The following is a 23348-nucleotide window of genomic DNA, read 5'->3' on the forward strand; positions in this document are numbered from 1 at the left end:
AAACAGGTTGTTGCCTCCTGGAGCTTTCTGGTTTCTCTTAGTCACCACGGTAACCACCTCCTCCCTCCATCCTGCACTCCTGTTTATTAGTTTACTCTTCCCCCCCATCCAGCCCTCTCTGCCTCCCACGCTCTTTTGACTCCTCCTGTACCCCGCTTCATTTGCTGCATTCCCTCCGCCCCTCATCATTCAAATCTGTTGTTATATTTTTGTTGCCATCATGCAGCCGGGCTCTCAGGATGACCCGTAAGCATGTTACAAAATCCAGAACGAGTCCCAAGCTTCTATATGATCGTCACAACTCATGTCTACCTGGCTACCCCTCCTTCTTAACTCCTTCCTGGTCTTTCTTCCCCATCTACCCAACTCCTGCATTTGACTTTGCAAATGGGGATTAGAGGTCACTTCAGTTGACTAGAATGGGAAAAAAAGAGACATGCAATAAAATATAAGTGACAGGAAGGGAAAAATAGAAAGAACAAAAGGTCACACAGAAAAGGCCAGACATACCCCTCCAGAATGTAAAAGGTGAAGAATTTTCAAAGAATACTGATAACATTAGGCTAAGGGAGAAAGAAAGGTGGTGTGATGTTATTTTAATGGGCAGAGATGTGAGTGGTATCAGATATACACAGAAACTAGGGCAGGGAGGCTCACACTTCAAAATCTATTTATAAATATTTACAACTATACATGTCCAAATCATGCTTGTTTTACTCTTATTATATATGTTTCATCTATTTTCTCAGTAAAGTGCATGGAGTAAAGGCCTGCATGCAGATGTCAATCATATGTGTTGCCTACGAATTGATGAAAGATACATTCTAGAAGATATGAATTACTATTGCTGCCACAACAATTTGGCCTGTGGCTATTAAAGCTAAAGCAGATGACAGATGCCATTAAGTTTGACAGTGTCACTATTGGGCACCACAAACACTATACGTGCCTAAGAGCACTGAATATTATATGGTGATGTGAGACTTTGTGCGGGGAAGACACTGGCATCGCTATCTGAGCTGTGGGGCCTCTGAGGTATGCCGCTTCCTCCCCTCCCGCCTCCCCCGTTCCTCTCCGCGCGCAACCCGCCCTGCCCCCGCCCCCGCCTCTCTCCAGCGCGACGCATCGCGAAGCGGTGTTCAGCACGGACAGCCAGCACCGCACGACCCAGCGCAGAGCGTACCTGGCCCCGCCGAGGTATTTCTATTTTCTCCCCTTTTTTTTTCTGGGTGAAGATGTGCGGACCGACGGAGAGCCCTGACGTCACCATGCCAGGTAGAGAGTGAAGGGAGCTTCGGGTCGTGAGGAGGAGGGGAGTAACACTGCGGGTGTGCTTCGGGTGGCCTCTCCATCGCGGTGAACACCTTTCGGGCTCGGAGCGCGCTCGGACGCACGTATGATGATGGACGGCGGGCCGCCGCTGCTGCTGCTTGCTGTCCTCGCCATTGCGGGAGGTGAGTAACTTGTCCGTCTAATGGCTCCATCGATGCGCTTTGGTGTGCATCGTCACCTTTATAGGGCCAAAAAACACCGCGAGTTCGAGCAGTCAGGAGGATCCGGTTTCTTCAAAGTAATGAGGGAGTGAGTGTGATAACAAAAGGGGTGGTGAGAGGCTGAGGAGGGGTTAGACGCGGAGAAAATGACTCTTTCATTGCTGTGTCACCATTTTTCTCATAATAGCAGTGAGCGCGACGGAATGATGAAGAGGATAAATATTGCCCACTGCTTATATCACATGCGCACAATGTAGAAACAAATGCAATGGCTAACACCATTATCCGATTGCAAACTAAAATAAATCCTTTAATTTAGCGTGTCCGTTGTACTCAACATATAGTGCGTTTAGAGGCCTTACTTTTTAAGGTAACACCATGTGCTCATTATTGTATCACAATAATATTATTGTATGGACTTATTAGTCCTAATAATATTAGTCTTTTTGTTGGGGTAAATACCACACAAATGAAACAGAATACAGCACATTATGAAGAAGTTTTAAAGCATTTCAATGTTGTTTTTGCATCAGTTATCTATTTCTCTCTATACCTGAGAGAGAGAGAGAGAGAGAGAGAAAGGGGAAGAAATTACGTTATCACCCACTTACCCCCCTCCTCTCTCTCTCTCTCATTAACACCGAGGTCTTGCATTGAGTGGGCAGGTTAATGAGAGACACGTTGAGCTAAACCAACTTCTACATCCTGTCTTCAAAGGACAAATTATGTGTCATTCAGCAGGAAAAGCCTTCTGCCTGTGTTTGAACATGGTATTTTTTTGTCTTCATTGGGCACATGCACCGAGTGGATGAGTCTTATTTACAACACTGTTGTTGCAGTGCCTTTGGAGCAAATAAGGTATGTGTTAAGTGTAAAGCCATTAAGGTGTTTGGACATATTTTACCTCCACAAATTGGCTCTAATTTGGTGTTAATTCCTGCTCAGTGAGGGTTTGCCCAAAGCATAGCGGAAAACACATCAGCTGATTGGTTGAATTACAGCCTAATATGTTCAGCCAATCAATAGTAGTGACAGGGCAGAGACCAGCTTAGTGCCTCCAAGCAAAAAGACTGTTTGTCACTGGCTGTGTAGCAGCACACATAACCACACACACACACACACACACACACACACACACACACACACACACACACACACACACACACACACACACCTCCATCCACTCACACATGCCTGGCCATCTGCCTTGCATTGACTAACTGATCATCATCATCACCCATGGCGACAACATGCTCCTGCTTTCTCTCTGGCACACATACACTTGCACTCTTTTTGTCACACACACACACACACACACACACACACACACACACACACACACACACACACACACACACACACACACACACACACACACCTATAAAGAGCTTTATGCAACGCTGTTCAGCACAATATTAAAGCAGATAAAAATACGGTACTCACAATAGCACATTCAAAACATTACAAATATAAAGTAAGTAATATTGGGTCTCTTTGTATTACAAATCAAATGTAAAAAAACTGAATATTACAATAAATACAAGCTACAAATAGAACTAACTAATAGCCAACCAATAGATTGTGACAAGGATTTATCTTGTTTATGAAGCCGCTCTAAAATTGCTGCATGGTATTCGGTGTCCCTGAGCACTCGGTTTTGTTGGTTGATCATTGATTATTCCCTGACCTCAAACAAAAGGTATATGTACTAGAAAATGCTACCAACATGAAATATCACATTAAGGAGCTTCATAAGCAGCGGAGTACTAATGAGTCATCTCCCCTTAAGGTAGAAAACCTGATTAGCATCATCCTCAGAGACTATAAACTCAATCCACACGCAAACACGCGTTTGAAGAATGAGCACATAGTCGCACACCTGGGCCTTAACACGTTTCAGAGATTCCCTACAAAGAGGCTAAAAAAAAAAACCCCACGTAATTGTAAAACACGCACTTAGAAAAGACAACATGTGCACAGACTCAGACCAACACACAGTTCCCATTTGTTCATATTGGTGGTGATGGAATTAGAAGGGACAAAAATCATAACTTTACACCTCCATACGCACAACACTATTTTCTTACATAAGACGTTTTACATTCACAGACTCACATTCGGGCGCTGTTCAAGGGCGCTCAAGGACATTTCACCACCTATCTCAGACGCTGCCGCAAGGATGTGGCCGTCCTGAGGATGTCTCTTGTCATTTCCCCTGCAGGCCATGCATAATAAACAGGTCTGGTGCTGATTTGACCTGATGCAGGGGTTACTGGATATGGAGCACGGTGTGCGACAGTCTCATCACCTAAAGGACGTAGTGTGCTTAGATTATTTTCGCAGCAACACTTTTATCAGCTGCCTCTCAAAGCAGATGTTTGACACGGGGCCAAGTCATCCTCTTTGCATGTGCGACCGTGTGTGTTTATGCATGCGCCATAATCTCCTGTCCTCTGCTTTATGAATGCACTCAGTGAATATCAACGAACCATTTCCTTGGCACAGCTACGGGCTAGAAAGTTCTGCACAGTCAGTTTAGCCTGTCATCACTTTTCTGCTGCACTGCTCCGGCCCACTGATCTCTGCAGCATCTCGACCTGCACATTACAGCAGCCATCCTATTCTCTCTCTCTCTCTCTCTCTCTGTCTCTTTGGACCAACTCTCAACACGCGGCAGCAACAGGATCAGATCAGCGGATGTAGGGGCTGCATCTGTGATAAGAAATGCACAGAAGTCACTCAACAGAGGCCTGCATTTGACTGTGAGAACGTGTGTGTGATCCCCTGTGTAAGACTGTGTGCTGTCATGTGTGATTTGGGCGAGATTGAGTGTGCGAGTGTTCATGTGAATGAATGTGCAGCAGTAGTAGCATCACACAGCAGTGTGCAGCCCTGGAGATTAGAGGGGAAGCAGAAGGAGAGCACGGAGGTTTAATAGAAACTTAAGCAGTGGAGAAGAAAAGCAGATAAAGTCATTTGGAAAGTTAAGAGTTTTGATTGAAGTTTATTTTTTAAAAAAAAGTAAAAGGTTGACTAACATTGAGGCAAGGTTGTGCTTAGGTTTCTCCGATGCCGGCGTGTGTAGAAGTGTTCAGAAGTGTATTCAAGATAACGCAAACCTTCATCCGGTGACAACATGAATGAAAGTTGTAAACTGTAAACATGATCTTACATCTAAAAGTGCAATAAAACTAGAGAAACTAATGCTTATCAATAATAAATAATACTTCTGCAGAGAGCAAAAAAAAAAATGCTTGTTTGTTATGATTGTGATCAAGACTTCTGCAAGATAAGCCAAAATGTGTTCTGGATGTATTGCTGTCCTATCCTCCGCATGTGTGCATAAATAACATATATATAATAATAGCTCAAATAATAGCTGTCATAAGAGGCATTATGCAGTTCAAATGGTGTATTTATTGCAACCCCTGAAATATGCAACACCATACCGTCTGTCGTCAAACAGCTTGAGCTCCTCGGGCTGTAAGTAATACAATAAAAACCAAGCTGCATATGAGGATTTCATAGCTTCTGAGTTTTTCAGTTATATATTCTTCTGCAGTCTAAACCACTTCAACACCTTCCCCAATGTAAGACTACCTATTTGATATTCAAACCTAAGATGTAACATTAAACAGAAAGCTTTTGTATATTTAGCATCACTGTAAACGTTGAGATGTTTACTTGACAGCACTAACTTAACTGGCCACCCTTTTCCTGACTGTGGAGTTTCTCAAATTTGGTGACAATGAAGCTCCTTCCACTCTCAGTCGGTCCACAGTGGGATGACTTTGATTTTGGAGTGCTGCGATATTGCGGTTGGATGGAGGATCAATATTAATATCTCAGTTCTATGGGCACTACGGTGCCAATTGGGTGTTGCTAGTAGATCAATGGATCTCTCCATTATTGATTTAAGAATATTTCAGCATATAAGGTCCCCGCTGCAGCCAAAAAGCCTCTTTGGCAGAACGCAGTGCAGAACGTGACCCTACTTCCCCTCCAACCTCTTCTCATTTGAACGAGTTGTATAAATAGAGATCATCACTGTAATAGTCTTAGCAGGATAATTCAATTGAGCTCTCTCTTCGTCCTCATTTTCTCCACATTTGTCTTTACAGCGCGTGTGGCCTCTAATGGCTTTGTAAACTGCAAACAACGCTGTGCAGTTTAGCGATGGATGGATTTTAGTACGTGCAGCGATTTCCCAAAAATCCTGACTAAGACCTAGACACTTTGTGAGGTTGATCAGCATGCTAAGATCCGTGGCTGTTTAAAACAAGGAAGGAGAAACGGATGTATATGGGAAGCAATCGAACACTGTAGCACCATCCCGCCTGTTCCTGTGCTGTGTCACGGAGGTGTGTGTGTGTGTGTGTGTGTGTGTGTGCGTGTGGTGGTGTGTAACTTCCCTCGCTCCAGGGTCTAATGGGGGAGCCCTGCTGAAATATTCATAGTGTCACATTAAGTTTGCAATATTTGAACTGGAAAACAACCAGAATACAACCTGAGCTACCGTCAACATTACGACCACTCAGCCGGGCCTTTAGCACGACAGCGTGTCGTATGAAGGAGCGAGATCAGTCTTTGTTTAGAAGCATAAGTAAGTGCTGAGGATGAACATGTTTGTGCAGGGATCAGGCTGCAGTGTGTAGTAGATATTTTTATCAGTCGTGTCCTTGAGATAAGAATAAACCAGAAAAGCTCTCGGATTCGGTCTATAATTTGTCTCAGTGTCGTAAATTATTAGTCTAGACTTTCATCCTGAGCACATGCATGCAAATATTTGAGGGAAAATAAGCAGAAAATACGAAGACTCATAGAGTGGACATATAAGCCAAGACTGCACAATCCTTTTGCATATTGATTCAGATTTGCATGGGATGCAAAGACTTGGGATGTTTTATTCTGTAAAGTGCAGTTGTGTTTATATATAAAAATAAATCAAACCTGAAATAATTTGTTATGTTTTTTAAATATTATCCTAACGTCAGAAAAAGAAACACAATATTTTGCTTGCAATGAACTGAATCATTTTGGCCTTGGACTTTGTTTTGGTCTTAGTCATCTTCAGGGGTCTTTGACTGAGCAGCTTTTCATAATTACTTCTCATGCAGCGACTCAACTATCATATCAGAGATGAGGGGAATCGGCTCTCACCTGTTATACGGTTTGATGAGCTTTGGAGATAGGACTTTGCATGGAATTGTTCTTTTCCATAGATTTAAGTGCACAGATGCTACAAAATGCTTGATATAAGGTACGATTTAAAGTAAATATAACCCCTCTCTTAAACTGTGTTTACAAAGAAAAATAACTGAATATCACTTTGACAATTTACACGTCATCTAGTTAGTTTGAGCAGGAAACTACGTTTTACATTATGAGAATGACGGATGGAAACGAAGGCCTTTTTCTGCTTCATCATTGTTTAAGTGAACGGTATTAGCTTTCTGTCTCATCCGGTAGTGTTATTGCCCTGGGCTTCTGGGAATATTATGCATTATTCATATGGTTCAGGCACAGACAGTATTGTTTATTTCCCTCATGAATATGATCACACACAAAAAACACACGCACATTAAAAAGAAACAGCAAACCGGTGCCTGTGCACAATAAACAACCAGAGTGCTACACACATGTGCTGACAGGATGTGTATTGATGGTGGTGGATTAGCGAGAGACGGGGCAATAAATGGACAGTGGCTGTCAGCGACAGAGAGATGGAGATAACAGGAAGGATGGAAGGATGAGAGCGAGGGAGACAGTCGGGGGAGTGAAGAGAAAATATGGGCCGGCTCGGATGATGGAAAGACGGAGAAAGTGTAAAAGAAAATGAGACGGAAAAGACGGGACACAGGGAGGAGCAGGAGATTAAAAATAAGGTGGCAGCGAGGAATTGCGTGTTGAGTTTATGGGGTATGAATAGAGTCCTCATTGATCCAGAGACACAGACTATCATTCCTGCTCAGTGAACACAGCAGTGCTACAGGGCAAGAGGGAGGGGGGAGGTGGAGATCAGGGGGGACGTAGAGGGGGAGGACAGAGTGTCCAGAGGAGCCCCGAAGCATTTTCAGAGGGAAATGGTGAAAAAAGTGGAGTATGTTTAGTGTGTTTAAAGCTTTTTGATATCCATTTTAAATTTCCATATTTTTACATCACTAATGCCACAAATCCCGCTGTTATTGTTTTTTTCATCTCAAATGTAGCTGTTCTTCTTTTTCATTGTATTTCCCTTCATGAAAAATAATCTGTTTTGTCCTCTTTGTTGTGTGTAGAATTGATAGAGCTGAAACTAACCTTTGTTTTCATTATCGATTAATCGGGTGATTATTTTATTCATCAATGAATCATTTGGTCTATAAATTGCTCATCAAAATTTCCTAAAGCCTAAGAATTTCAAATAGCTTTTTTGTCCAAACCCCAAATATATTCAATTGACATTGATATAAAACAGAAAGAAAATGACCTTTCTTCTTCTTTCTTCGTTAGTTTTGTGCAGATGACGCATGTAAACGAGGGGAATAAAAGGTGTAGAATGAGCAGTCAGGGGTTTGTTTGAATCTTTTATTTTATAATATTTAGATTATTCTCATTGTTTTGTTATTTTTCTGTTATAGTCTTCGTTTTGTTAATATCATTAATAAATGAAAGGGTTCATCATCTCAAACGTAACATCATTTACTCACATCAGCTTTTACATGTTATAGGTATCAAGGTAACAGTAAGCAGCCTGTGTTTATCTTCAGGGGGGACGTGTGAGGGGATTGCGAGAGTGAAAAGATGCAGCACAGGAGCGAGCAGATGCCGGAGAGGCTGGGAGTGAGTAGCTGAGGAGAGGGAGGAAGGACGAGGTGCAGAACAGTTGTTTTTCTCCACACGTCGTGTCTCTCAGTTACACACCTCCCCTCCTGTGTGTGCCCGAGAACTCAACCACTCACACGGATACGACTACGGTCTCCTTCAGATGGAGGGATGGCGGATGGAAGGGAGGGACAGGGGGGGGGGGGGGGGGGGGGGGAGACAGGGGCAGGGAAGTGAAGTGAGAGACGGAGTAAACATAACCCAAAGCTACAAAAGACTGGCAGTTGGGAAGAAGTGCAACACAGCAGAGGGGAATAGATGGAGACAGAGCAGAGGCACGGAGAGAGCGATAGAGACAGAAAGGATAGCGATAGAGACATTCAGACTGGTTGACTCATTCTTGTGATGTCAGATCTTGTAAAAAAAATGTGTATCGAGCTGTGCTGACGTGCTCCAGCCGGCAGTGATGAGTAATGCCATGGTTCAAAGGCTTTGCATTCTTGATACACATGGATAGCCGACTCTCAATGCTGGCAGTGAGGGCAGTGGCCAAACAGAGAAACTCAACAGCACCACTGATTCCCTGCTCTTGTATGATTTAGACTATCATCCAATATGATAAAAGTATTCTTTTTTTTTTTAAATGACAATTAAGAGAGACACAGATGGCTGCACCATTTTTGTCTCATGATCGAGGCAGATGAGGATGAGGATGATGATAATGTGTTCTCATTATAGGCGGCCTCGGGGCAGACACAGAGGAGCGGTTGGTGGAGCATCTCTTAAACCCCGCCCACTACAACAAACTGATCCGTCCCGCGACTAATCGCTCCGAGCTGGTTACCGTGCAGCTGATGGTGTCATTGGCTCAGCTCATCAGCGTGGTGAGTGTGCATGTGCCCGGGCTGGTGTGTTTGACTCTGAGTGCACCTTTTCACAGTAGGAGGACACCCCTTTGTGTTACTCATCCTTTGAGTACACATATAAAAAAGACTCCAAATGATTATTTACTCATAGAAGGAATATGAGAGGTGCAAAAACTGCAGGAATGCTGATTAATGCGGTTCCTTCTGATTTCTTGAGTCTGCAAAACATGATTTGTATTCATGTGTCATGGTTACAGCAGAAAATGAAGTTGTCTAATTATGGAAATCTCATGTCAGTCTGATTTAGCCCTCGGCTCAAGGCCTGATGAGTATTAAGATCTTGTACTTTAGCAATACAGCAATTTAAAAAGACTGTCATAAGTAAAAGTTCTGCATTTTACATCAATAAATTGTATTAATACTAAGTCGTTATAATTACAAGTAATTATAAGTAACTGTCAAAATAAGTGCAGTGGAATAAAAAGTACAATGTAACCCTCTGAAATGTAGTAGAGTAAAATTATAATGAAAGCATAAAATTAAAATACTCAAGTAAAGTACTTCAGAATTGTACTTACAGTAAATACAGTACTTGAGTGAATGTACTTTCCACCACAGCAAACAAGCTCCACTGAAAATGATGACTGCAGTACATCTTTACGCTAGTTAAAGATCCACTCCACTGATTTTACACATAAAGATCGTTTACTCATTATGTTGAGTGCTACTCAGCCAAACAGTTGTATGAAGTCTTCTGTGATTATGGAGTTTTTTAGAACCTGAGAAATTAACATACGTGTTGTCAGCAGGGTTATTTCAGCTTGAGCTTGAAGACTTACATTTTTTTTCCTAAAAAGCTATAGAAACTGGGTATTTACCAAGCAATGAACAACTACCAAGCTGCATAATGCAACTCGGTCTACAGGGACTTAAAATGTGGATATTTTGACTTTGCTGCATCCATTTTATGCCACTTTTGAAAAATCTGTCACACTAGCTTGTTAGAGGTGTTGTGGTACCCGTTTGATCACAGTTTGTCTTCTATTTCTGCAGCATGAAAGAGAGCAGGTGATGACCACCAATGTCTGGCTAACGCAGGTGAGACTCCCACTCTTCTCCTCATCTTACCGTTCTAACATAGTAACATTCTGCCGCACAGAGAAGAATTAATTTCGACAGAAAGATTCAAATGTAGCGAAAAATAGTGAATTAATTATTTGATTTTTGATGGTTTTACCTTAGATTTCAAAATGTTACTGCCAGGTCAGTGGAGGTTTATCACACACCACAAGGGGCATGGATGGTAGTAACAAATGCGGACACTGAGTAATGCTCTCGCTACAATAGAATACAGTAAACACGCGGATGAACATTATATAATCATGGGCCACAGTGAGCAGTGGTCCAGTTACTGGAGGGGACCGATGCATCCCTGTGCTCTGTGTGTTTCACTGGTTATGGCTGATGTGCTGATCCTGCCTCTACTCATGGGGAGCAGCTGCCCTGAGAGCTGACATGACTGGTGTGTCAGACAGTGAGAGAGACATCAAACAATACACGTCCCCCAAAACCCAAAATCTGACAGGAGAAATATGAGAAGTGAGTTGAAAGTTATGAGCAGGAAACAAAGAACTGGTGGTATCAAAAGCCCTTTGCACAAATAATGAGGCCCTATTTGTCAGCATGGTGAAATTGGCAGTTTGTGGATTTGGATGAAACATAACCTCACCCTGTAAATGATGTGAGTCTGACTGAGCTGTGACACTCTTCTACATGGCTGGCTCTTTGTATGCTTACAGCTGAGGCCTTTAACATGGTAGAACATGTAGGTGTACACATTTACACACACCAGGTATACAAATGCAGTCATTCACACACATCATCAACATACGTGTTTGCTTTTGAGAGCAGGTGTTTCAACATTTTACACAGACGTATGTTCAAGTTGGATGTTGATTTAGATCTATATGATCTACTTTGTAGTGCATGTTGCATCTTTGATGACATTGTTTTATAGCATCATGTTTTTTTTTGTCTTATATTCACAAACACACACTTGCACCTGACCAAGTCAAGATTTACGACATGTAACGGAGCGTAGAATGACCATCAGTGCTCTATGGATCCCTTGCAACTGGTAAGCAGGGGAGCCAAGGACAGCTGTCCTCAGCCAAGACAAACTGTAATGACCACAATGCATCACAGTTACTGCAGATGACCTAACATGAGCATTACAGCTCCAACATTGCCATAACATAGAAGAGCCAGACAGAACTGCTGTCACAGAGGCTTCAATGCGACAATGTCAATGACTGACCCACAGCGTGCAGAACAAGACAAGGCTGTGTTTTAGAAGAAGGTTGCACAGAGGACGTGGGGAGGTTTGCTGATGCACACACATGCACACTCATAGGAGCAGCCTCACTGCAGAGGCGGAAAGAGTACTAGATTATTGTAAAAGTACAGTTACTTTAAAGACATTTTACATGGGTAAAAGTAAAAAGCAGGTAAACGCTACTGGGTTACGTAAAAAGGGGACGCGGGGTGATGATACATGATACTACTGTTAAATTAAACATATTTAGGCTACAAAATTAAAAAAATGCAGAAAGTCCTCAAACACCTTACTGGAGGTAAAAGTTCTTCAGTGGAGTGAAGTGAGGAGGATCCATGAGCGTGTTAGCATTTAGCATGTTAGCTTAGGATACAGGTGATGAACGTCGTTGGTGTGTCATTAAGCATGCTTGCAAGGTGGCCCATTAATTCAGTCAATACACTGTTTTTGTTTCTACCCCGAGGTACAATAATGCCAATTAACGACACCCCATATGTTACCCTTTTTTGACATTTGACTGTGCTTGTAGTGTCCTCGGCCCGTGAACTCGGCGGCCCGTGAGCAAACATTTGTCACGTATCCTTTCTGGAGTGTCACCTCTCCGTTCACGGGGCTCTGCCCTCGTGCGGCCGCAGACACACCTGCAGCTTCTTCTCTGTTGCAGCTGCTGGTTTATCTTATTTCTTCAATTTCATTCTCACAGTTTATTATCAGGACCTTTTTCACGCAACTTTTGTTGTTGCTCTGGAGTGATGATGAAGATTTGAAATGTAGCGAAGTGCAATACATACTAAAGAAATAAAAATACAAGTACACGTAACAAAACAACTTTGTTACATTAGAGGTAGTACTTGTAATACTTCCACCCCTGGCTGAGCAATTCTAATCATGCTGATTGGTCTAGGTCGGGGTTGACATGAGCGCTTCAATCTCTCTCTGTGGCTTATAGTGAAACATGTGATGTAAGCATTGAGGGACGCAGCACAGGATGTTCCCCAGGCTTGTGATGTGTCATATTGACCACCGACTGACAGACACAAAGACGGACAGACAGACCTTCTCCTCTCTGCTCCTCTCTTGCCGCTGTGTGATTTTGTTTTTATTGGCCCCTCAGGAGTGGCAGGACTATCGTCTGACTTGGATCCCTGAGGAGTTTGATGGGATGTTGAAGGTCAGGCTGCCCTCAAAACACATCTGGCTGCCTGACGTGGTGCTCTACAACAAGTGAGTCACTCACTCACTCTCTTGCTCTCGCTTCTGAAGACACACAAGGCTCATGGATGCATGGACTGGCATACAAATGCACAACAAGAGCACAAACAAGTCTCATATTGAACTGTTAATGTCTTAAAGCTAACTCCCCGGCGATTTGAGCCAGCTGCCACCATTGTACAGTAAGTCACTTTGGATAAGAACATCAATCAAATGCCAGAGGTTTCACTGTGCAACACGTGCACGCTCCGCCACATATGACTGAATATGTCCGCTGTAATCTGCTCATATCGCTCATGCTACATTACTATACAGTACCTCCAAGTCTCATGAGACACTTCAAAGATGGAGTCATCTGGTGTGCACACTCACGTAGAGACTGTACATGTACAGCAGATGCAACCGGTTAACCGGAAATTCGTCTTTCTTTTTATGTTGTTGTAAAATGTGTGATGTTGCATGCAGAGATGCTTGATATCTAACTGCACTTTAATTTAGTTAGTCATTGTTAGACCTGGGTTAACCTATACCTTTGTAAATTGTGAATGCACCGGGCCAGTTTCAAGTTCCCATCAGGTACAGTGCACACAGTTACACAGAAAGCAACTTGTTTTGGTAATTTTTATTAAACATCAATTTACTTATGAATATATAAACTAAACATCTAGTTTTTATTACGTTTTAAGACTATGGGCTATCGCACGCTTTGCAGTTAAGTCTTGAGTGTAGGTCTGGGAGACATGGTTAATGTATGCAAGATCACATATATGTCAAATTATTACATTTCATCTTCAATGCAATTAACTAATGCATTATACAACACAAAACTCTTCACTTGTATAAAACAGAAACTTGCTTTGCTAGGTTTTAATTCCAATTAGCTTGCATGTCTGAGGGAGGTACGGATGCAGACCACTAGTGTCAATGTAATGGAAACGGAGTGTCAGCCTACAGTATGTAAATCAGCTCATCAGAGTACAGTGATCTGTCTGGCCTTCTCATCTTTCCCTGCCTCAGTCCGTACTTTACTGAAGATTAAAAGATCCCAGGCACTTTGGATGAAATTATCCTCCTAATCCCACTAACCCCAGGTCGACACGCTATCCTCCCAGTCCTCTGCACTGCGTCGAACTCCTGTCAGGCACCTAAACAGCAGGATTAACTGAGGAAACAGCACTACTAGAGCTGCTCATTTGGAAGTCTCAATTAGATTTTATAACTAAATTAGCAGAAAAGTCGTCGTTTCTGAGGGTGTACTTTGGTAGGTGGGTCATTGGTGTAATCAGTCAAAAACTATGAATTATTATTTTGCACATCTCACAACATTAATAGCCATCATTAATTAGTTCTCTTGTCAAATGCTTGAGTTAAATGGAAATTCAATCTAAAGCTTTAGTGTAGTCAGCCGACTTCTGACTTAAGTGTCTAATTCAGGCTGTTTAACTCGACCCAGTTTGCCCTATGAGCTGTTTTTTCTGTCTAGACTGCAGGTTCATCCTGTTCTTTGGGTTTGTAGAAGCAGGTGTGTGTGACCCTGCCGCCCTGAGACACCTCAGAGCCTCCACACCCATGTGTGTGTGTGTGTGTGTGTGTGTGTGTGTGTGCCCTAGAGCTCTTTGATGAACCCATACTGCATAACGAGATGCGTCATGTTCCACAGTTCATAAGACTCAGGGAAACATGGCCTCTCATTATACTTTTTGTTTACAAAATATATATTTTTAATTAAATCATCGCACAAAGGTTTGTGTCTGACACTTTATTGTTTTATCTTTCTCCTCTCCCGCTTCCTCTCTCTCAGTGCTGATGGGGTGTACGAGGTGTCGTTCTACTCTAACGCGGTGGTTTCCCACGATGGCAGCATCTTCTGGTTGCCTCCGGCAATATACAAGTCAGCCTGTAAGATCGAGGTCAAGCACTTCCCCTTTGACCAGCAGAACTGCACGATGCGCTTCCGCTCCTGGACCTATGACCGCAACGAGATCGATCTGGTTCTCCGCGCTGACGTGGCTAGCATGGACGACTTCACGCCCAGCGGCGAGTGGGACATCATCGCCCTGCCAGGCAGACGAAACGAGAACCCAGCCGACCCCACCTACGTGGACATCACGTACGACTTCATCATCCGCAGGAAGCCCCTTTTTTACACCATCAACCTCATCATCCCGTGTGTGCTTATCACCTCGCTGGCAATCCTGGTCTTCTACCTGCCCTCTGACTGTGGAGAGAAGATGACGCTCTGCATCTCCGTGCTGCTGGCTCTCACTGTGTTCCTGCTGCTGATCTCAAAGATCGTCCCCCCCACGTCACTAGACGTCCCACTCGTGGGGAAGTACCTGATGTTCACCATGGTCCTGGTCACTTTCTCCATCGTCACCAGCGTGTGTGTGCTCAACGTACACCACCGCTCGCCAACCACACACACCATGCCCCCTTGGGTTAAACTGGTGTTCCTCAACAAGCTTCCTGCCTTGCTCTTCATGCGCCAGCCCAGGAACAGCTGCGAGCGCCAGCGGCTGCGCCAGAGAAGGAGGGCCCAGGAGCAGAAGGAGGGTGGGCGCAGCGGGGAGGCGGGGGCCTTGATGGTGGGGCTCGGGCTGGGCAACGCTGGCGGGAATGGAGGGGGAACCTCCACAGGGGTGTTCAGCAAGGAGGACAATGAGCCTTGTACCTGCTATGTGAACCGGGCGTCCGTTAAACAGTTTGGAGGGGATCTGGTAGGAGCGGGTGGGGGGTCCATGGATGGTCTGAACAGGGTGAGGGAGGGCCGGGAAGGGGGCTCCGGAAACCTGCCACGGGGGAAGCAAGCAGCAGGAGGTCCTGCTTTGACTCAGGCCCTGCTGGCTCAAGCCTGTCCGGGCTTTGAGGAGGCGGTGGAAGGAGTTCGCTTCATCGCCAACCACATGAAGAGTGAGGATGATGATCAGAGTGTAAGTATTATATTATATGAATGTTCACACCATTATTGTCTCTGTTGCTCCTTATCACAGCCTGACTGGACTTTTTAGAGTGACAGTGATATTAGGAATAATACAAATCAGATAACAATATATTGACTGATGTTCATTTTCCAAATAAACATTTTGTGATAAAGAGTATAGATACGTACAGATCCAGTTTACTGTATAGTTAGAGATGACAGATAAAAGCAAATATTACAGTACTTTTTTTATCAAAGTTTTGTTCATTTAAAGCTGCTCGAATTAATATCTTAAAAAATGCTGATTGACCTATTCATGCTACCTGCTCAGCACCAAACAACTGACAGACACAGTTAGCATAGTGGAGCATTCAGCAGCTAAAGAGACAGAGATTTCTGGTGAGGTAGAAACCAAAACACAGCAGAGAAATCGTCAGGTAGCCGCTAGCCAGATATTTAAATTCTATGACTGCGTAAATAGGCACCTTTTAGCTACACGTCCACTAAACAACTTTATAAAGTGATACTGTTAGTTTGTTTACAGCTTTTTGCTCTGCAATCATTGAATGTAAGCTTAAATAACTTAACACATTAAATTATATTGCTAAATTGTTTTCTTTAAATTAAACACAAGAAGGCAAAGTGATGCTGATGCCAACAACTCCTTTATTGCTGCAGTTTACTGCTCTGCAATGTCTTGCCAACACAGACTTTAATACCAATACATCCATATTAAAATAAATAGCTATCTTGTCTCTGTGTGGATAAAATCATAGCATAAATCGTCTTATTCTGTGCAGATGTTACGAACCATAAAAAGGCATCATGAGCTGCCCAGGTCTGTCCTCTCAGTGCCAGCAGTCCCGTTTAGCTCTGCCATTTGAAACGCATTGGGAGGCTACACCAGAGCATAAGCAAAGGAGACAGATCTGGTGACGCAATCATGGCTCTCTGAATATTCAACAAAGACAAGTAATTATAGCAGCGGCATGACGTGTGCATAGAGAAGGAGTACAACCGGAGAAGTGCTGGAATAGAGGAACCGAGACGGCGGAGAGAGGGCGGCATTGCTTTTCCTCGAGGCGTCTTAGGAGAGCCTTCTCTCCTGGAATGAAAGGAACCGACATGGGAATCCACAATCCTCTGTAATTCTGTCCGTCGTAGACATAGTAACCATCACGTTGCCATACCGACCACAATCCTGGCCCAGTGCATGCCCTCCCCCTCCCCCAAGTCGTCAGTGCAGGGGTTACAGTGTGAGCACACCCCTCCATCATCCTCTCGCTCATCTCTTACGTTCTCCCCCTCCTCCTCGACTCGTCTCGGACCTCATCAGAGCTGTGTGGCAGAACGAGTCTCCGCTCACATTAACCCCTCACCTCCATTAACCCGCTGCATAGGGAAAGGCAGGAGGGTAGTTAGGGAGAGAATGAGGGGATGAGCGATGTGATTCTGCTCACCTTAATCTGACTCTTCCACCTGTCCTCAATCCCCCTTTTGTCTCTCCCCATACACAGGTGAGCGAGGACTGGAAGTACGTTGCGATGGTGATCGATCGCCTCTTCCTGTGGATCTTTGTGTTTGTGTGCGTGTCCGGCACCCTGGGCATGTTCATGCAGCCGCTTTTCCAGAATTACACAGTCAAGACCATCACCAGCTCGCCAGGCTGACCATTCCCAGGCCGAGAACACGCTGACCTGACAGCTCCCCAGACCAATCAGCACAGAGGGCCAGAGGTGGGGGGGGGGGGGGGGGGGGGGGGGGGGTGGCAGGTCTGGGTTTTATTGTGTCTATTGAACTGGAACTGAACAGCAATCAGGCCCATTACCTTTATAGTAACGTTTTTACAACGAACAAACTGTTTTTCTTGGATGAAGAAAAAGGAAAACACCATCATACTTTTTCCTGAAGTTTTTTGTCCAGATGTTTAATGGACTGACCTCCCCTTTCTGGTGGAAAGGTCCCTCCCTGCTCCCCTCTTCAGCCAGTCAGGGAGCGAGGATGCTCTGATTTACTCCTTGCTGGACCTTACGCCAGCCTATCAACACTCTCTGCTCTGACGCTGACTGCTTAATTGACACATGACATGCCCGCCTTCAACTATGACATTACTCATCCTCGGTATTGACTGACGTGAGAGGGAGCTAATCAGAAAGGGAAGGGAGGTTCATATCAAGGTTCTTAAACATTTATTTTATTTTTTCAGAAATCCACTACGTCAGTGAGTTGATTCAGTATATTTTATCATAGCATAGCGGCTTACCACAGTATAGCATTAGGAATATATTATTAAGATTTCCCTATGTGTTAGCTCATGTAAGGGTCTGTTGCTGATAGAGAGGCTATGGTGTGTTGTATGATTGTATAGATTAAACAAGAATGTGATAAAAAACTGTACTACACAGCCTGTAATGTGCACACCAACACAATATGTGTACAAGCAACAGATTGTGAAGGAAAATACATAGAGGAGACTTGAATTATTCGATTTGCTTTCGGTTGCATTATCCGATGAAAAGGAGACAGTAATATATGCATGGACGGGGTTATGCTCAGAGAGTTGTGCTCACTGAATAGAGGACAGCAGCAGCCTGCTGTGCCAGAGTGCACAGCTGCAGTGAGATGAGTTCAGCTCCAGAAACACTGAAGAAGCTGAGCCAAGATGGTGGATAGGAACCCCTATATGATGAACAGTGGAACATGATTTCCCTCAGACCGAGTATCTACTGAAGAGCTGAGTTGGGATGGAGCAAAGATCAGCATTAGAAAAAGTAACATGTAAATCAAATTATATTGATGGAAGGAAGGGAATTCTATCATATTATGTGTGTTAATCTGTAATTTCATATTTCAGTATGTAACCTTCAGAGCATACATGTATGCTTATGTGTATGTGTGTGTGTGTGTGTGCCCCACACCCAGATGCATTATCACATCTGTCAGATACGATGTTCAGAAGAGCATACTGTATGTGTGTCTCCCCCTCCCTTCTGTTGATCTCTGGCAACCTCTCTCCAGTTCTCTCTTCTTTATCTGGTCTTCCAGAGACAAACACATTTCTGACATTTAGTCTAATTACAATAACGATTACCTACATTCTCTGAAGACCTTTTCATTGCGACACTTTTCCTTTTCATCATGGACTGGCTGATTTGTCTTTTTTTCACAATCTTTCCAGGTTCCCTGACAACCAAGCGAGAAGCAAAAGGCCTTTTCCATCATGCAGGGAGTGGGGGTGAATAAAATGTTTAATAAATAAGAGAGAAATAACAAGAGGGCCTATGTTGAAGCAGTCGCACCAGGCAATAAGAAACAGGATAATCTGACCACAGCAAGCACAATCCAGATAGTGAGGAGGAATAAAGCAGCAAAGGCAGAGACGCCGTAGGAAAGTCACTTTAAACTCTGAAAAAATACTGTCTAATCCTCAGTCACTGTCACTCGCTGTGGGGTCTTTACGGTCATGTGGCTGCAGTCTGCGACTCAGATCAGTTCTGGACTGGGAGCTGTGTGTCTCTCTCTTTCTGTCTCTAGAGGATGGGATTACCCAGGGGGGGGGATCCCCAACTGATCCTGAAGAAGTGTGAAAAGCCTGTCAGAGACCTGTGAAAACTGTAGCCTGCACAGCTCCACACGGACAAAGTGCTGCTGTCCACTCCATTTCTCTCTCTTTGACCTTTCCACTCTACTTCCTTTCTTTTCACTTCCTCTCTCATCATGCTCCACCATCTCTCACCCTTCTCCTTCCTGACTCTCAAATCTGCTCCTGTGCACACCTAACCAGTCCAATAAAGGTTGTAGGTTCAGATTAATCAAAGTATGCGTCCGTGTGGCATGTTTTTACCCTCATATTCACACACAGACAGTTGTGTTTCCATCACTTTAGAGAACATTACATTGACTTACATTCCACGTATTCTAACCACTATTTCCCTAATCCTAATCTTAATTGTGACGGTTATTCGTGCTGGTCGTTATGAGGATGGGCATTTTGTCCAGGAGAGTCCCCACAATGTGACCGTGTAAACAGATTTATGCCCACACAAACGCACGTAACCATCACAACTAAATGCCTGACCACTCTTACCCTAACCTTAAACTAAACCTAAGTCCTTAAGGAACCTTAAAGAATATAAAACCAAGTCTGAACCCTCAAATAGGCCTTTGAAGGTCTGTTCCAAGGTGAGGACCGGACAAAATGTCCTCAATCTAAAGTTTTGAAACCCCAAATGGTCCTTTAAAGATAGCTGTACAAGTATACACACACGCACACACACACACACACACACACACACACACACACACACACACACACAGGTAACCGGTAAATTACAGTATTACCCAAACTTCCCATTAATCTTTCACCACAGGATAGAATGAAAGAAAGAAACGTTTCCTGGCTTTCTAATGTTCAGGCTGGTAGCTTCCTTTGTTATGTACTCATAAACACACACACACACACACATACCTTCACACTCCCGCAGTGCTTTTTTTTCTAGGAAGCAGGAATTTTAAACAATCATGGGTGTAGTGCCCAGCCAAGGTCACTTCAAGTTCTCATTATTCTGCTGTAAAAACAGGGTACAGTCAGTACCTGCTCAAAACGATGAGCGTCACACCAGAACAGAGATAACTGTTGACGACTTAACTATAGCCTCTTGTAATGCATATTTCACTAATATAACATGCATATCTCTTCGTTAGGGATTCACATCTCTAATCTATATCCATCTACTTCTGAAATAAAGTGCTGTACCAGCGTGTGCGAAGCAAATTAAAAGTAATGCAATGCTCTTAATTCAGATTCAATTGAGGGCTATTTGCTGCCATCTGGTGCCCACCGTGCGTTCTTACTCGTCTTCTGTGATGCAACAAAGTACCACCAACATTGAATTGTTCGAGTAAAGGGCACATTTATTAATTCCTTTGCTTGAATGTGTTATAAAATACACAAAAAGACAAAAAGAAAGAGAGAGATATTCATACATTCAACAATGACAGGTGTTGAAACCGACTTAAACTCTTCCGATGTTCACATTGCAATACAAACAGCTAGTAATGGAATAATTGGGCTCAAGGGACAATTAGACAAATGTGTGGGTTTGTGTGTGTGTGTATTTGTGAATGTGAAGTCCATGACATGATGACCTTCTCTCCTGTCTCAACTGTTTCCTCCCTGGAGTGTGTGGGTTTGCAGAGTGGACGTCTTTGTGCAGAGGGCGTGTTCACTACTTCTTCTCTGGCTTGTCGTTGTACTCCAGGAAGAAGTCGTTACAGGCCACAGTCAGCGCTCCGACCAGTATGATGAACTCTGTGAAATCTACCTCCCCGTCGTTGTTGGAATCCAGGTCTCCCATCACCTTATCCACTGCCTCCTTATCCTGGGCATTCTGCACGTGTGTGGATAGATAACACAAATGTAAGCTGGCTCGGTTTTATACGCATGAAACTGTGCATTCGTACCGCTAAGTATCTCCTTACCCCCAGGTAGTTGCCAAGCTCTGCGGTAAGCATCTCTTTGAGCTCAGCCCTGCTCAGTGTATATTTGTCCCCCTCGTTCCCAGAGTACTTATGGAAGGTCTGGATCATGAGCTGCATGGCGTTCTCCAGGGTGGAGGCGTTCTCTGATTTGGGCATAGACATTCTGGGGGAGGACAGAATAAGAGGAAGGGTGAGAGGGGGAGAAAGTCCAAGTCAGTACTCCTGCCTGCAAGGAGCATGGAGGACAAGCCTGCTGCAACTCAACACATGTTAAAGTCTCTCTAGGTTGCTCTCTCTCTTGCATACAAATGCATGCACACACACTCTTTCTCTCTTTTTTCCTCTTGGACACATGGACAATCATAGGCTAAAATGACCATCACTGAGATCGCTACATTATGATCTTCTATGAGGTATCTAGTGACAGGATAGGGGACGGCAGAGTAGGAAACTCAAGTTTGCTCTAGCTGTTTCCTCGTCGGGAGATTTTCCTCCCTGCCAGTTGTCCTGATAAGATTCTGCAACAGATTAAACAGATCCTCAATCTGTTTGTTGCTTTGCTCCAGCGAGAGGACCTCTGGGAGTCAGGACATTGACAGCAGCCGGATATGTGAGCCAGCTGATAAGAGTGAAACTCTAAGCTGGTAAAACAACCAAACCAGCGGAGGAGATGTAACCAGGACACGCTGAGGCAACCTGATCTGCCTTTTACTTTAGCTCCACCGGATGGCAGAAAACAATGGAGACAGGTGTAAGTCTTTGCCTTTCTTGGACCCACGTCACCTATGAACTGTGAAGACTTTTCCGAACTGTCCATCACATCTTACATCAGTCTGACCCGGTTGACACAGTGCTCCGCATTCTCATGAGTCAGCGGCATATAAAAGACATGTCGGAAAGATCATTTTTGGCAAGCTCTGTTTAAGATAAATTAAGGTTCTATAAGTTATCGCTGAGTAAACAGAGAGCTTTTCCTGTCTTTGTTGTTGATTTGCACTATTATAACAGGCAGTCCCCCCCCTACGGACAGCACTGTGCATTCACTAAAACCTACTTTTAAAAAGGACAAATAGACACAACCTCAGGGAAAAATAGAGAAACAGCTTTCAGAGTTGAAGTCTGTCCTCTACATCATCGCTTACCTGAGTGGAGAGTGGTGGCCTGCTGGTCAGGTGCAGAGAGAGAAGGCAACAGCGTCTGATGAGGAAGATGAGAGGGACGCCGTCTTAAATACATCCCTCAGTCCACTCATTCCCCCCCCCCCCCCCCCCCCCCCCCTCCCCCCCCCCCCCCCCCTCCTCCATCTCTGTTTACGCATCAGACACCTGCTGTCCTCTCTAAATGGACACATGAATCCAAGATCCATCTTCTTCGGAGACAACATATCCACAATGATATCATTAATGGAACTGTAACTACAGCAGTAGTTAAAATTGAAGTAGCCATAACAAGCCAAGCCAACCCCAAAATGCCGTTGTGTACTTTAAAAGTGGCCTTGTTACTCTCAAATGTCAGTCTGCATGGAAGTTAAGATACCAAGTGTAAATAGGTAATGTAGAGATGGAAGTAATCTGCAACATTCATACTTTGATCAACTAAACACCATACCAGCAGCATTTTTTTAAGCACAATGAGTATCCTGTTACCCTGTTGCGCAACCATTTTGTACTTCTTGTCAAAACAAAGAACAGGTTTAAAGGGAGTGCTACAGTAAATACAGCAACGAGAAAAGATGAATCACTTGTATACTCATCATATGAGTCTGGTTTTCAACAGCAAGGAGTGTTGGAGTATGTGTAGGATGTTTTCTGTGTGTGTGTGTGTGTGTGTGTGTGTGTGTTGGGGGGGGGTGGGGGTGGGTCATGCCTGATACAGTATCCGAAGGATTAGTGTAGCACCGATGAATGGAGCCATCACACCCGGCAGCCATGCAGAGAAATCCCCAGACAAAGACTTTTGCAAAACACAGGCTGACATGCGAATGCAACACACATGAACACTTTCACGAACACATTCACACCCCAAGCTCCAAAACACACGCCGCATGCAAGCGCTATAATGGAGAGAGTGAGAGCCAAAGTGCATGAAAAGTAAATGAAGAGCAAAAATAAATGACAGAAACACACATGATCATGTACACTTGAATTAATGATCTCGAAGATCATACTAAAGCCCTGCAAGATGTCATGAAATGCATGTTTGATCTGCCGTCCTAGTGAGTGCATCTTCTTGTTTGT

At 43.9% G+C, this 23348-nt stretch overlaps 2 protein-coding genes across 2 annotated transcripts; one reads left to right on the forward strand and one right to left on the reverse strand.

The window, feature by feature from the left end:
• Window positions 1-1399: 1399 nt before the first annotated feature.
• chrnb2 (cholinergic receptor, nicotinic, beta 2) lies at window positions 1400-17300 on the forward strand (the record flags this gene model as incomplete). The annotated part of the gene is made up of 6 exons (XM_079164726.1): window positions 1400-1454; window positions 9036-9181; window positions 10217-10261; window positions 12613-12722; window positions 14512-15640; window positions 17148-17300. The coding sequence occupies 6 exons, from the start codon at window positions 1400-1402 to the stop codon at window positions 17298-17300; spliced, it is 1638 nt and encodes a 545-aa protein (XP_079020852.1).
• A 3388-nt stretch (window positions 17301-20688) lies between these two features.
• On the reverse strand, window positions 20689-22327 carry s100t (S100 calcium binding protein T). The gene is made up of 3 exons (XM_079163886.1): window positions 22254-22327; window positions 21112-21274; window positions 20689-21020 (listed from the first exon to the last, which is right to left on the reverse strand). Exons 2-3 carry the CDS (start codon window positions 21271-21273, stop codon window positions 20859-20861), a joined length of 324 nt encoding a protein of 107 aa, XP_079020012.1. The 5' UTR covers window position 21274; window positions 22254-22327; the 3' UTR covers window positions 20689-20858.
• Between the last annotated feature and the right edge of the window lie 1021 nt (window positions 22328-23348).

This window comes from Pholis gunnellus (genome assembly GCF_910591455.1).
Source record: "Pholis gunnellus genome assembly, chromosome: 8".
In the NCBI taxonomy this organism is placed as follows: Eukaryota; Metazoa; Chordata; class Actinopteri; order Perciformes; family Pholidae; genus Pholis; species Pholis gunnellus.

Bases quoted from the DNA above. Each gene is read 5' to 3' on its own strand.
- s100t (XM_079163886.1), bottom strand. From the start codon at position 21,273: ATGTCTATGCCCAAATCAGAGAACGCCTCCACCCTGGAGAACGCCATG. The intron at 21,021-21,111 runs GTAAGGAGATAC...ACACACGTGCAG, and splicing joins AGCTTGGCAACTACCTGGGG to AATGCCCAGGATAAGGAGGC.